This window comes from Chiloscyllium punctatum, chromosome 8 (assembly GCF_047496795.1).
Source record: "Chiloscyllium punctatum isolate Juve2018m chromosome 8, sChiPun1.3, whole genome shotgun sequence".
NCBI classification, from domain to species: domain Eukaryota; kingdom Metazoa; phylum Chordata; class Chondrichthyes; order Orectolobiformes; family Hemiscylliidae; genus Chiloscyllium; species Chiloscyllium punctatum.
This window is the reverse complement of record NC_092746.1, coordinates 36,204,906-36,220,804: the sequence shown is the minus strand read 5'-3', so window position 1 is coordinate 36,220,804 and position 15,899 is coordinate 36,204,906. Positions and strand designations below refer to the sequence as shown.

At 36.8% G+C, this 15,899-nt stretch overlaps 1 protein-coding gene across 1 annotated transcript in view; it reads right to left on the bottom strand.

The window, feature by feature from the left end:
- Positions 1-5,830: 5,830 nt before the first annotated feature.
- Positions 5,831-15,899, bottom strand: part of meox2a (mesenchyme homeobox 2a) — a 47,451-nt gene continuing 37,382 nt past the window's right edge. Inside the window, exon 3 of the mRNA XM_072575378.1 lies at positions 5,831-7,620. Coding sequence (XP_072431479.1) covers positions 7,396-7,620 — 225 coding nt within the window. The 3' untranslated portion in view covers positions 5,831-7,395. The remainder of the gene's footprint in view (positions 7,621-15,899) is intronic.

Here is a 15,899-nt window from a genome sequence, read left to right as displayed (position 1 = left end):
GTCACTATCCAGCCATAGGTTCCCACTTAAAGTTTGTATTCATCTCAGTTATTGTTCATTGAATATCAATTGCTATACTATATATGTTAAGTTCCAGAGTTGTACATGGAAGAATTATATTGGCACCATGTTATTTCATGATAAAGTTATGGGCATTCTGAACACAGCTTCAGGCCAGACCCACTCTTTCCAGTTTTTGTTTGTTTTTTTGATTGCACCTGTTAGTTATAATTTTGGATTTTCTAATAACACTTGCTCTAGACACATCTTTCTTTGACTCGTCCCATTAGCACCCCACATTTGCCTAACACCATTACCTCTTGCTGTCCAATTTCTTATGTCTTCTACCATATCACGAACCATTACTTTTGTTCCTCAGCTCCCCTCCCCTTTTGCCCTGTCTTGTACTTGCGAAAAAAACCTGATACCTCTACGTTTTGTAGTCTTGATGAAAGGTTATCATCTTGAAGTGCTAACTTTGATTTTTTTTTCTCCACAGATGCTTTCAGCCCTGTTGAGTATTTCCTATATTTCCTATTTCCAGCATCCATTGAATTTTGCCATGATACAGTGCTTCTGAGTGGACATAAGGAAGAGGCATCTAAATATTTTATTAAAAATGTCCTCCCTCCAGTGTCCACTTCAAATAGATGCTCACACGAATTGATTTTTTTTTGCTCACTGTCTTCATCAGTCTCTACTTATTGATTTGTGTGACTTATGCTTCAGGTGTCTACAACTGATTCAATGGAAACATATAATCAATCATAAAATACAAAACAATCACCAGGAATTAGCACAATGTTATCATAGATTGCTGGTGTATTACTTAACCTCTGAAGCCATAAAATAATCCTTTCAAAAACAGGGATCAATATATATATACACGGAATAAAAAAGTGTGAATCATTAGTGGATTTAGAAATTCATTTAGAAATGTGAAAAATTTCTGTTCATTGTTTTGCAATGTGCAGTCTACTCTGTGTGGCCTTGTCATAAATTCCCATGCATTTTCATAGCAGGATGATCAGTACTGCCTCCCTCATCACATGTACTGACTTTTAAGTTAAATCCTAAATATGTGTTTCTAAGTTAGGGACCAGCATTTGCACTGAGTCTTTCATGCATTGTCAAATCCGCAAAAGCCTTTTAGCACAAACAGAAAGGCAGACACAGTGTTATGGTTGCCAGCACTGAACAGTAAAGGGGGAGTACGTGTTTCTGTATGGCACCATACCACATCAATCTCACACCTCCAGCTCATGCCAGGCAAGGGCCTGCTGAGAGCCACACCACTGCCTTTGCTACCAACCACCTTGCCCCTTTACACACACATGCACACACGACTTACCAGTGGCCTGGGTGACTGTGAGTGGCCTAGGACTCCAGTGTGTGTTAATCTCCACTGTTGAGCTACTGATCAATAGAGGTGTCAATCTCCTATTGGCTGGTGGCTAGCAGCAAGCAATTTCTCCGCCCTTGATTTGAGAGGATAGGCTGTCAGTCACCCTAGAACTGGTTTGTGATTCAGCATATCTTCCCAGGCAGACCAGACTCCAACATCTCAGCAACATTCCATCAGTTCAATCTCCGCAAACCACTAGCACACCTGCTGAGCACGTCCAACATTTTTTGTTTGCATTTCATTTTTGAGAAGGCCTGCAGATTTATAAAAATCTATCACAATTCCCTTTATGGTTTTCAAATCTCAAAAATTCGCTGCCTTTGAAGAGCCAAATGAGCCAATGTCATAAATATATATAATGCTAATTATTGCTCAATTGAAGTGGTTTCTGTTTTGCATTTGATAACTTCATAAGGCATAGCTGTGAATATATCAGAAATTAAGAACAGCATCTTATATAGTGCTTCCAACATAATTAAACATCCATTGCACTTAATAAAAGCATTATAAAACAAAGTATGAGATCAAGCTACAGAAGGAAAAAACAAAAATTTGGTCACAAAGGTAGGTTTTTGGCAAGTAATTGCGAGTAATACAGAATTTCAACATGGCGAAAAGGAGATGCAAAGTCAAAGATTTTCATCTTGCACTCACTGGGACTAGGATGCAAGAAGCAGGATAAAAATGGTGAGGTTAGTTGTCTCCTATAAATCTTTAAGTGGTTTTCTCCACTAACAGGCCGCTGCCGTTAAGCTGAAAAGCATTTTTGCCTATCACATGAATAAGAAATGTTGATGTAGTATCTGATATTTAGGTCAAGCATCCCAATATCTCACAGGCCGTATCAAATACCATAGTCCATTGACCAATCATAGTGGCCACTTACTGATCATGTTCATCCAGCCTGTGCTTACAAGCCTCAGAGCTGTATATCCACTGTTACATGTGATTCTTCTGTTGGAAAGCATTTATTAAATACTCAGACCAGTAGTAAGCATTATACTGGAAACCAATTTAAGATCATCAGTCACACTTGTAGCAGGAGCCATTGGCATGTGCTTGAAGTTACATATTAATACACAGGATCCTGCTTCATATGGGCAAAAAGATTTTGTACACACACCACACCTTGCTCCTGGGAGGTAAAAGCAGGCTTGGAAACTGCTAACCTCTGCTGCAATCCTGTGGCAACGCCCTGGCTATCAAACTCTATCAGTCTGGTCTGAAAACTAAGATGGACAGTTAGCTACTTATCTTATTTGTTCTTATCCATTCTGAAGAAGGGTCACAGAAGCCAAAATGTTCATTGTGCTTTCTCTCCACAGATGCTACCAGATCTGCTGAGGTTTTCCGGCAATTTCTGTATTTGTAGCTATTCTTGCAGGATCTCCATTCCAGTGATTGCCCAACCAGTCAGCTCCCTCTTCTCATGCTGTATAGTTACATATCCCTTTAGTCAAGGCTGTTTCTTGTCTCCTGGTCCTGATGAGTGCAAAACTTTAAGCTTCATCTTGTTTTTTTCTTTCTGGTAATGTTAAAATCTTAAGAAATCTTTTAAAGGATGGAAGTGAAGTACAGAAGTGGAACAGTGTTGGGAGGATATTCCAGAGGTTAGGGTCTCAATCACTGAAGGTGCAGTCATTAATAGTGCAATGTTTACAATTAGGGATGCACAGGAAACCAAGTTTAGAGAAGTGCAGATATTTCAGAGGGTTGTAGGGTTGGAGGAGAGTACAGAGATATTATAAGAAAGGGCAAAGTCTTGGTGTCACATGCAATAAACATTCAATTATTAACATTGGTGTATCAATGCAGTTAACTCTATCAAAATAAATAGCTTTGGTGGTGAAATTAAGCACTAATTTGAGTGCAAATGATGGCTAAGTTCCAACCCATTTTAAATCCTATCCATTTTTTTCTTCCATTCATGTGGGCAGAGTGTAAAACAGACTGACTGCCACTTGGTCGGCTACTGGAGAAGGGCAAGAGACTGGAATTAAAATTCACTGTTCAATTCAATATTCTTGAATCCTAGATTTTATCTCCCATGTTCTGTTCAGTAATATTGACCTGAGTTGTACAGCAGACTGCTATCTCATCATCTGGCTGGAGAAGGCATGAACATGACATTGAGCAAACTGCAAAAGAGGGAAAATGTTCACCTGAGAATATATAGCGCACAATAACATTTTCAAACAGTTCCCTTTTAAAATGAGTGTTAAAATGATATATTTCTGAGTATAATACATAAGTCCCTGTGTATCATAGTCCAAGATATTCAAACACTTAAATCAAAACGATTACTAACATTTCTGAATAACTGTGAAATCTACATATGCTGCAACTAAAGTGCAATTGCAGGTGAGATTGCATCAAGCTGCACCTGTAATTGGGACAATTTTACAGTTGATATTCTTGTACACATATTAAACATTGCAAAGGTTGTGGTTAATTTTTAATTTGATCTTTCATCTGTCCATCACATTACTGGCCTTTGTATTCAATAGTTAAACAGTGGTCTTGTTACTGTGTCCATTGGATCTTCTGAAGTTACACGTATTGCATCAAGTCAACATTTGGACATTTGAGGCTTGCAACTGTGATATATTTCCCTAGATTTTACATTAATCAGGCTGCTGGTTTGACTGTCTGTATTCAGAACAATAAGAATTTTTTTTATATTGGAAGTTCACCTCTTTTGCAGTGCTTAGAGGTGTTTCCATACAGCAAAAAATATAATCCTTTGTATTTTGTTTTCTGAAAGGAAGATGTAAATGTAAATGCAGCAAAATTACAGAAAACAGATGAAGCATGTTCGCTCTTTTTGCAGTATTTTTCATACTTTTTCAAAAGGCAACAACATTGAGACTGTGATTGCAGTATATGTGGTTCTAACTAAATTTGACTCCCGAAAATGAAATCAATTGTGCTTCTGGAATGGGGAAAATACCCACATGAGAGTTTTCAAAGTGATATAATCCCTCATGATTACTATTTCAATGTAAATTTATTAGGAGCACATTTCAAATTTATTTTTAAAGTATTTCATGAAACATAGGGAAAAAGTGAGGACTGCAGATGCTGGAGATCAGAGCTGAAAAATGTGTTGCTGGAAAAGTGCAGCAGGTCAGGCAGCATCAAAGGAGCAGGAGAATCGACGTTTCGGGCATAAGCCCTTCCTCAGGATTTCCTGAAGAAGGGCTTATGCCCGAAACATCGATTCTCCTGCTCCTTTGATGCTGCCTGACCTGCTGCACTTTTCCAGCAACACATTTTTCAGCATGAAACATAGGGAACAAGTACATGAAATAATATTTGTTTCACAAGTCACGCCAGAACAATAAGGCACTTTATGTTGTGTGCAAGTATTGTGCAAAGGCATCATAAACAAAATGCCGCCACAGGTTTGGCAATTTCAATGCTTAATTGTACCAACAGGAAACCATTATGTTTCCCAAGTAATTATTGTCAATGCATTGCATTTCAATTTGTTTCAATTCATTAAGAAAATAGCATGATTATCATTCCTAGAAGATAACAAATTGAACAGATTTGCTTTGATAACAGCAGGATTTTTTTTATATATTACTTCAAAACCCATTGAAAATTTACAATTTACTCTTAACTTAGGTACTGCTATAGAAACAGCATTATTTTAGAGGCACTACCAAGAGATTTGAGTTTCATATTTGGAAACAGACAACAGAAAAAGATTTCCACAATTCTTTCATTCATTTCTTCACTAACATGTTGTGTCGTTTAATTGTAATCACATATACTGTATATCAGCATACGAAACTTTTTTCTGAAGACAATCCAATTTATTACATTCCTCTAATTCTTACACCAAAGTCTTGAATGTAAAAACAGAAATAGCAATAATGTTTTTGTTTTCTGTCTCATCATTTGTTATATTAAATATTGTAGGCTGCTGGGGCAAAATTTTTATCTGTGATTGCATATCCAGATATCTGAAAACATATTTCTTTCATTTATAAATGTTATACTTTAGAAGGCTAAAGTGCAGCATTACTACAATGCTGAACACACTGTGAATTAGACTTTCTGAGAGTTAAGACATAATCATTGACTCAATGCATTTAGAGTCATATTTACCAAGCAATTAATGAAGCCTTATATTTATAACATTATTTACAATTATTTTTATATTTTGATTGATGTATGAAGCATGTTGGCACTACAGACACTATGATAATATAGATTGTTTATGAAATTTTCATGAAATTCTAAAATTGTAAGCTATTCACCTGTAACCCTGTGAAGGAATGCATAACCACACTAGGAACACATTCAAATTGTTGATTTGACAATTCAACGAAATATCGTACACACTAATAAAACATACTTGCTGCAGTGAGGTAAAAACTGGAACCTAATCTCTGAATCAGACAGCATTTGTAAACATTTCTGCATGTTACTTTTATTCTTGTATACATTATAGGAATGAAGATAAAACATTCAGCCATCTAGTCCACCCTGTCCTTAAGCATTGCATACAAAATCCATAGTCTAGTTGTTATCCAAATCTTATCCAGACACCTAATGGTAGGTCAGGAGTTATGTTATCAATTTTTGATTGAGGGACAACCTTGTATTTTATTCCATTACACTATATACAATATCATAGAGAAGATGCTGATTGAAATGTGGTTGGGTTAGATATGCATATTACTTAATAATTTATCACATCTTAATAGAATGTGAGAGATTTGGTTAATGCATCTATTTTTTGTATTGAAAGTGACTCCTAAACAATTCCAAGTATGAAAGGGCCATGAGGAATTTCAGAATACTATTAGATAATCATGTTTAACATAACCTAAATCTGTTTAACATCAGTGCATAAAATTGCAATATCAACATTTAATGTTGTGGAGGTACTTGAAAACTTTTCAAATATTGGAGAATGCTAATAGATTAACTTGATAATATTGGATGAAACTGCTTTTATTGTACTAGCAAAGACTGATGACTCAACAATGAAACTAATGATTTTGATTCAAATTTCCAACTTCATACATTTTATTTTGAACACATTTGTTTGATTGATTAATTACTGAAGCAAAACCAATTTGACCAAACAGAATGAAATAGGAGTGTCTATTTGAATTAGTAAAATGAAAAGGGGAACATTAATTGAAATATTTACTACACTGTTTAACAATATTCTAATAGCTAATTATGCAATTTGTATTCACTTGATAGAATCTTATAATATTTAGCCATAGGAGATAAGATTTCCAACACTCAGTTGACTTCTGATTAATAACTCTGATGTGTCTGAAATTACTACTGACAGGACAACCATTAAACCTTTATTGTTACTGTATAATGTTACTCTCATTCACTTGAGTAGCAATCTATAGGAGTTTGAAGATGTTGTTGATCTGACTGAATATTTGCAAATTTCATTAGGTTTTAAAATGCATTTCAGGACAACCCTGTAATAGTAATGTCTTGTGTGTTGCTGCTGTCTGAAGAGTTATTTTTATGTTTGAAATGTATTGCACCTATGAATTAGAATAATGGGAAGGTGATTTGCTTTCTCTACTGGTCTCTTTTAGAGCACTATTTTGACATTTCAATCATATTGAATTGCTACATTTCCTATTACTGGCTGAGGATTTCTTCTGTGGCAAGATTAAATAGTCATTCTTCATAAATGTGTTTATTATTCTGCTTCACCATTTACACAAAAGATATCTTCCCTGTTATTCTCTGTTGAATTTCTGTTGATATTTATTTTGTATCTTTGAATCAATTTCTGCTCTTATTTACAGTGGAAGTCAAGGCACAAACTTGCAAACTGTCCAATTGTCATTTCAAATATGGAATGTTCAGAGGCTCTGATGTTTGCATCATGTCCACAAGGAGTCATTCACACAGAGACTTTACGACAATGTTGTTTGCATTCTCCTCATGCCATTTCTTTCCTGAGAATCTGTTGAGACATTCCCTTTCTTTGTACATCACAAATGGCCCAGTTCAGTGCTGTGATCACTGTCCTGGCTTTCATCATTTGAGAGAATGTCTCCAGCGTGATGACCTCCTGATGTGGAGATACCAGACAGCTCAGAGGGCAGTAACGTCCCTTTCTTCACATTCACTAGTTCTTTTTCCCTTGCAACAGCTCCTTGTTGGCCTCCCTTAACACGTTTCCATTTCATCCTCCGGTTCTGGAACCACACCTTGACCTAAAATAATTCAGAATTAATTATCATGTGAAGGAATGTAGCAATTTTATCTTTGTATTACAACAGTAACGTGTTAAGGTGGAATTATCTTAATAACTACCTTTTTTATAATTCAGTGCTAGACAAAGATAAGAGTGACATTATAATCAGACATAAAAATGACAAATAATAATTCAGACTCTTCTTGATTTTCTCTGTCCTCTGGATGACAACAGCAGAACATGACAAGCATTTTCATGAAGATGGTGTTCATTTCAAGATAAATATGCAAGATAGATTGTGAGACAAAATCAGGAAGCGCTGGTGAAACTCAACAGATCTGGCACATCTGTAAAGTAAAAAACAGAACTGATGTTATGAGTCCAGTGGCCCTTCATCAGAACAGGATGTAAATAGACAGTGCCCAGAGAAAAAGAAAGAAAGAGAGAAAGAGAATGAAGCAAGAAATAAGCCATCCATGATTCTAGTTTTCTGTAATGGGATGGATTTAAATTCTACTACCTGCTATGGTTGGGTTTAGAGCATTAGTTTGGGTTTCTGGATTACTCATGCAGTGATAGGGTGAACAGCCAAGGTATTTTCCCTCGGGTAGGAGAGCCCAAAACTGGATATCATAGGTTTAAGGAGAGAGGGGAAAGATTTAAAAGGGACCTAAGGAGCAACTTTTCCACGCAGACAGTGGTCCATGTATAGCACGAGCTGCCAGAGAAAGTGGTGGAGGCTGGTACAATTCCAACATTTAAAAGGCATCTGGATGGGTACGTAATGGGAAGGTTTTAGAGGGATATGGGCCAAATGCCAGCAAATGGAACTAGATTAATTTAAACTATCTGGTTGGCATGGATGAGTTAGACTGAAGGGTCAGTTTCCATGCTGTACTTCTCTATGACTCTATGCCACCATCTCCCCTAAATTCCACTCACAGGAAGCAGATCCCAATTCTACGTTGGCTGGAATGGAAAACAGACCTGTACTGTTAGTGTCCTGCAATAAAATGGTTAACACTGACCTCTAGTAAGTCACTCAGTTCAAGGAATCAGTCCTGTGCCATTGATGTTATTTTGAACTACAGGACAACCTCGATTATCTGAACGAAACGGGAGGGGAGTATTTTGTTCAGACAATGAAATGTTCGAATAACACAGTTTACTCAAGCATTGGGACTTTGAGATCTTGTTCGAATAATTCAAAATTCAGATAATTGGTGTTCAGATAACCAAGGTTGCACTATATGTGCTAAGTATCGAGTTAACTTAGCTAACCAGTGTCTCATTGTATGTGGAATTAAAACTTGGCTTTTCCCCTCTTAAATATGTGTTCAATCCCAGCCCAGACTGATCATGCTAAAAGTTTCCACAGCAAATAATCCATATCACAGGTTTCATAATCTCAGCCTAATATTATCCAGAGGTTGGGACTGAGGCATTTTGTTGCAGCAGAGTGGTAACATCTAATGATCCAGTGCTAATCTAAATTGCCTAGATTCAAAAATTTGCACATAAAAATTTAAAAGCAATAACAAAGACAGATATAAAATGAAGCAGGAAATTTCTGCTAAAGCTTTATAAATCTCAGCCAGTGTATTGCACCACAATTCAGGAAAGATGTCTAGGCCTTAGAGAGAATGGAGAGTAGATTAGCTAGAATTGATCCAGAGTTAAAGAACTACAGTTCTGTGACAAGTTTAGAGAAGCTATGATAAAAACAAAATACTGAAGATTTCGAAGAAGTCATATTCAACTCAAACTGTTAACTTTGTTTCTCTCTTCCTGGATGCTGTCAGATCATGGTGAGTATTTCCGGCATCTTCCATTTTTGTACACATCACAGAAGCTGGAATTGTTCTTCTCAGAGCAGAGAAGGGAATGGAAGATTCAACATTTAATTCTGACTAAAATTATAGGGTTTATTGGAGAAAACAAGGAGAAGCTGTTTCCACTGCCTGGTGTGTCAGGAACTAGAAGACATAAATTTAAGATAATTGACAAAAGAACGAGAGAGGGGAATTAATTTTCATGCAGCAAATACTTAGGATCATGAATGTCCTACTTGAAAAAATGCTAAAAGAAGATGCAGTGATAAATTTCTATACAAAATTATGTAAACTTGCCAAGAAAACTGTGGGAAAGAGTGGAACAGTTGTACAAATTAACTAGCTGTTTGAAAGAATACTGTTGAAAGTGATTGCATTCTCTACTGGTCTCATTTTGAGCACTATTTTAACATTGCATTAACATTTAACATGAGTAAGTTCCTTCTTAGTTGAAAGATTCTAAGATTCTATGGACAGTGAGTTATCAGTGAGGAAATTTACATTCATGGAGCAGTTATTTTCAGGAATTTTTCCCTGTCTGAGGAACATCCACTAGTGTTGACTGCTTGTTCTCTTTAATCAGGTTCACCAATATGTTATTGCATTGACTGCAAACATGAAGTTGCACAAAGAAGCGCATGAATAAATTAAAATTAGCTCTTTAATATGACCTTCAGTGTTTTCCTTCAAAAATGACAGAATGGGAATCTCTTAAACTGAAGAGACTATAAGTTAGAGGAATGGTGAAATTACATGTTTATTGCAAAGCTTTTCCTTTTTGTAAATTCTTGCAAATTCCGACCACATTCCTTCTCAGAAAAATATGATCCACTTCGATAACAAATAGATATGTTTTGTTAGAAAATCCTGAAGGATTACATGAGCTAACAAAGTGTAGTTGTCAGGTATTTCTAAACTGCAAGCCAGAAATTCCCAATGTAAAATAAACTGCCTGCTCTGCATTATCCAACATGGCATTAGTCTGGACATCTGCTGTGATCATCAGTCCCAGTGACATTTCTACTGTCGGAGAGAAAGAAATATGTCTTCACGCTACTGCCAGATCATGGAGGTCACTCAGATCTGAAGACCTTTATCTGAAGGCACTGCTGATCATGCTTCAAAAGCTACACAGATTTTTCTCTTTACTTTCCCACACTTTTTTGAAAGGACTTATTATAAATAATTAAGCTGATCTACAATGTTGAAATAAGTTAATTTATCAACTTGACGAGTAGGTTAAAAATGCCCTAAATATACTCAGCGATTAGAGGTGAATTACTCGCACTAATATTCCCAGCTCTTGTAGCCAATCTGCTTATATGTCTGATTCACTTTCTGGGCAATGGTAACCCCCAGGATGTTGATTGTAAGGGACATTAAACGTCAAGGGACAATGGTTAGATTCTATCTTGTTAGAGATGGTTATTGACATTCATGTAAAATTAATAATACTTGGGCCATCTTTCAGCCCAAACCTGGATATTGTCAAATTCCTGAAAAATTCCAAAGCACCTGACATTTTAAAATGAGAGACAAAATGACAAAGATGGGCAAAGGTAGCCATAATAGTAAAAGGATGCCATAGGCAGTACTGAGAAAGAAGCATTGTTCATAAAATCAGGAAATAGTATTACTATCCCAAGAGATGAAAAACAGCAAGCACAAAACTCTAGCAGAACTCGTTTTTGAGTCGCTTGACAATAGTGATACTGTTGGATGTTAATATTATATGATATTAATCAAGAAATAAAATGGATTTGTAACAAATGTAACATAATAATTAAGTAGAACTGAAATCTTCGTATATACTAAACAAATCAAATTAGCAGAATATGGTCTGGAATATAAGAACATAAGTACTAGGAGCAGGAGTAGGCCATCTGGCCCATTGAGCCTGCTCAGCCATTCAATAAGATCATGGCTGATCTTTTTGTGGACTCAACTTTACTTCCCTGCTGCTCACCATAATCCTTAATACCTGGACTGTTCAAAAACCTATTTTTGCCTTAAAAATATTCAATGAGATAGCCTCAACTGCTTCACTGGGCAGGGAATTGCACAGATTCACAACCCTTTTATGTGAAGAAATTCTTCCTCAACTCAATCCTAAATCTGCTCCACTTTACTTTGAGGCAATGTCCCCAAATCTAGTTTCACTTGCTGGTGGAAACAAACTCCCTGCTTCTATCTTATCTATTCCCTTCATAATTTTACATGATTCAATCAGATCCTCCTCATTCTTCTCAATTCCAATACAGTCCCAGTCTCCTCAATCTCTCCTCATAAACCAACTCTCTCAATTCTGGAATCAACCAAGTAATCTTCCTCTGACTGAAATCAATCTTTATACACTGAGGGAATCAAGAGATATGGAGATCAAATGGAAAGATAAGATCAAGATCAGGGATCTGCCATGATTTTATTAAATGGTGGAGCAGGCAAGAGGGGACAAATGACTTGTATCTACTCCTATTTCTTATGCTCCTCTATTATTCAGAAAAGTAACCAAATACCAAGTATAAATGTTGGGAATTTCCTCAGGTACTTTTCTGATCGATCATCTTATTTTCATGAAGAAATCAGTGGAACTTCGCAATACCGGTGGACTTCACCAGTTTCCTCATTTCCCCTCCCCCCACCTGAACCCAGTTCCAACCTGTTGTCTCAGCACCGTCCTCATGACCTGTCCCACCTGCCAATCTTCCTTCCCATCTATCTGCTCCACCATCCTCTCCGACCTATCACCTTCACCCCCACTTCCATCCACCCCTTGTACTCTTGGCTATCTCCTCCCCAGCCCCAACCCCCTCCCATTTATCTCTCCACCCCGGAGGCTCCCTGCCTCATTCCCGATGACCAGCTTTAGCCCGAAACATCGTTTTTCCTGCTCCACGGATGCTGCCTGACCTGCTGTGCTTTTCCAGCACCACTCTAATCTTGACTCTGATCTCCAGCATCTGCAGTCCTCACTTTCACCTTCTGTGAAGATATGCCAACTATTTGTAAGAATCCCTCGGAATTCGAGTTATAGTGGATGTTCAATGTTAGAAATTCCATTCATTCTGGATGTAGGATTAAAGGTTTAATAATGATCAGATATTTGGTTACAGGGTGGCACGGTGGCACAGTGGTTAGCACTACTGCCTCACAGCGCCAGAGACCTGGGTTCAATTCCCGCCTCAGGCGACTGACTGTGTGGAGTTTGCACATTCTCTCGGGTCTGCGGGGGTTTCCTCCGGGTGCTCCGGTTTCCTCCCACAGTCCAAAGATGTGCAGGTCAGGTGAATTGGCCATGCTAAATTGTCCGTAGTGTTAGGTAAGGGATAAATGTAGGGGTATGGGTGGGTTGCGCTTCGGCGGGGCGGTGTGGACTTGTTGGGCCGAAGGGCCTGTTTCCACACTGTAAGTAATCTAATCTAATCTAATCTAATTTTACTAAATTTTTAAACATTTAATATAATTTACTTTATATTTGAGAGTGTTCCCAAAAAAACCAAAGCCAGTAGCAAGTGCATCTCAAGAAATCACAGATGCACAGTCCTTGATCTTTTTTGTCCGTTAATTTTACAGAATAAAAAATATTGGTTGTGTCTACCTGATTTCTCATGATCTCATTCCTGCCAACAACGTTGTCTGATGAAGATTCACTACTTAGATGTAAATTACAAAAACAGTTAAGAACACATGCACAATTTCTTTGTACATTATATAGGCAACATAATCTCCTACTAGATGAACTGAATGCCATTCCTATAAAATAATTGATGCTCCTGAATGAAGTGTATGGTGTAAGCTTAAACAGTAACAAGCAATGAGTTTCTGCTTTGAGCACAATATGAGAACTGAATGTAAACTGCATGGTTAGATTACTCTTCAGATGTTTGTCATAATGTATGAACACAATCACAAAGATAAAATATTCCATAAATCAGCACAACTGGTTATTGTTATAAGCATTACCATTTTTCCTTTAGTATTAAAAAGTGATATTCGGTGAAAAGGTTTAAGGGTTATAACCTGGCACAGTTCTATTAATACAGCTAAGAGTTTGTTTATTGTAACTGTTAAGTATTCTTATTTGCCCCCAGCACTCCATTTTTTGATTAAACTATTTTAAATCAATTACTTTAAGACTTTCCAGAAACATTTACTTGTTATACTAATTAGTTTGTTAGTGAAGATATTTTTAATTTGCAAAATCTTTTCAAATATCCCTAAAATTCTGCTTCTTTTCTTAATCATAGAATCCCTACAGTGTGGAAGCAGGTCATTTGGCACATTGAGTCTACACTGACCCTCCAAAGTGCATCTAACCCTGACCCCCTCCCACTACTTATAACCCTACATTTCCCATTGGTAATCCACCTAGTCTACACATGCCTGAACACTATGGGAAATTTAGCATGGCCAGTCCAGCTAATCTGCACATCTTGGGACTGTGGGACAAAACTGGAGCACCTGGAAGAAACCCATGCAGACATAGAGAGAATGTGCAAACTCCACACAATTGCCTGAGGCTAGAATCAAACCCGGGTCCTTAGCACTCTGAAATAGCAATGCTAATCACTGAGCCACGATGCCGTCCAAAGTAAGTCCAAACTATCACAGTCACCTTTTCTAGATTTTCTGTATTTTCTTTATAACCAACCTATTCTGAGATATTGTGACTTGCCTCTGGAGCAGGTGGGACTTGAACCTTGTCTTCCTGATTTAGAGGTAGGGTTAGGGTTAAGATTACCAGCCGCAAAAGAGCCCTTATATCTTTTGTATAAGCTATGTTTTTTTTAATCTAAACATCATTTCTTATATTCAGTTTCAGAGGTTTAGAATTCACCATGAGTTCCATCAATACCTATTGGCCACTCACTGTAGGATTAACACACCAATCGAGACAAGGATTAGAATGCATCATTTGGAGACATGAATATAAACTGGTGCATTGTAAAGATCAACTGCTGGCATGACCAACTTCCTCGGTGTGATGTTGGGGTACAGCTCTCATTGCTGTTTCAGTGCACTCTGCAAACAGCGCATTAGCAAAAAGAATGCCATCTTCATCATTTGATTTTGGCTAATTTTGTGGGCAGTCATATTTTGGTGAAATTATTTTATTGAAACAATGGGTAAAATTGCAGAAAGTCAATTCATGTTTGATGCAAATTACCTTTAACATTTCCCAATTTTGTATTGGTTTAGTCAATTTAAATCAGATTGCACTAAACACAGTTTGGAAGCTCTACCACAATGTCACTAAGAGATAAACAATCATATGCAGAAGACACATTTTACTTGCAGTAGGATCTGTATGGCTACTTTCCCAGTTGCCACTTGTGTTTCCAATTGCAACACTTTCGGATTTTGTCTCATTTGGCATATTAGTCATATTGATTAATCACAATGAATAACGGTCAAGCTCTTGGCAAATTATGAACCTCTTCAAACAACTAACGCTGGTTGAATAAAAAAAAACAACTTATATAAAAGCTCTAGAAGAGATGGCTGTGATAGTTTGCCCATGTTTTAAGAATAGAAACATGCTCAAATACAAGGATGTGTATACCAAGAAGTCAAAGAAAACCAAGGAAGCACTGGATAGAGAATACAAAGTAACTTGTCATCAAAAAGGTTACAGATGACTTACTAACAAGACCAGGGCTTGTTAGTACGGAAGCAATTACAGTGAAGTGATTTCATTCAGGCTCACCATTGCCACTAAGCTGACAATAGAGAATTTAGTAGCTCAATGTCTGAAGTGGAAATCCTCCTTACAGATCAGAAAGGGTATATCTGATAGACAGTCATTGCTGATTTTAGCCAGGACTGTGCAGAACCAGGTTACAATAGGGATCAGTGCTTTCAGAAAAGAGGAAATAATTTAGCAGGGACAAAGTTTTAAAACAAAATAAGAACTGAGAAATGTAAGTTTGTATGTTATTGTGAGCAATGCTATTGCTTATGGACTTAAAGTACTTGTTCAAAATACCTCTGACACTTTTATAAAGACATGATCCTAATTGTGGATTCATCATTCAGTTAACACAGCAATGAAATAATTTAGATACACACTTTTAGATTTTTGAAATGAACATTGCTAAACATTATTTTAAATCTGCAATACTTAATTATTTTCATTGATTGGTAAGATAAAATGTAAAATCAAATTACAGATATTTCTCCTACCCACAAAAGAATCAATGAGAAAAACAATGGTGACACACATATAATGTTTGTATAATTTTCTTGTTGTGTGGTTTAATGGAGAGGGTCTTGGATTAGCTACTATTTCTACACCAGTATAATATGAAAGATTGATGCATTAATACACCTGTTGTAGAATGTCAAAAGCTTCTTCTATTTCCTTAGTCGACAAGTTGCTTCGTATTAATGTCTTACAGAATGATGAATAAGCTGTTACTTAAAAAGGTCGCCAAATAAATAGCCATAAGCTGAGACTTCTGCTGTC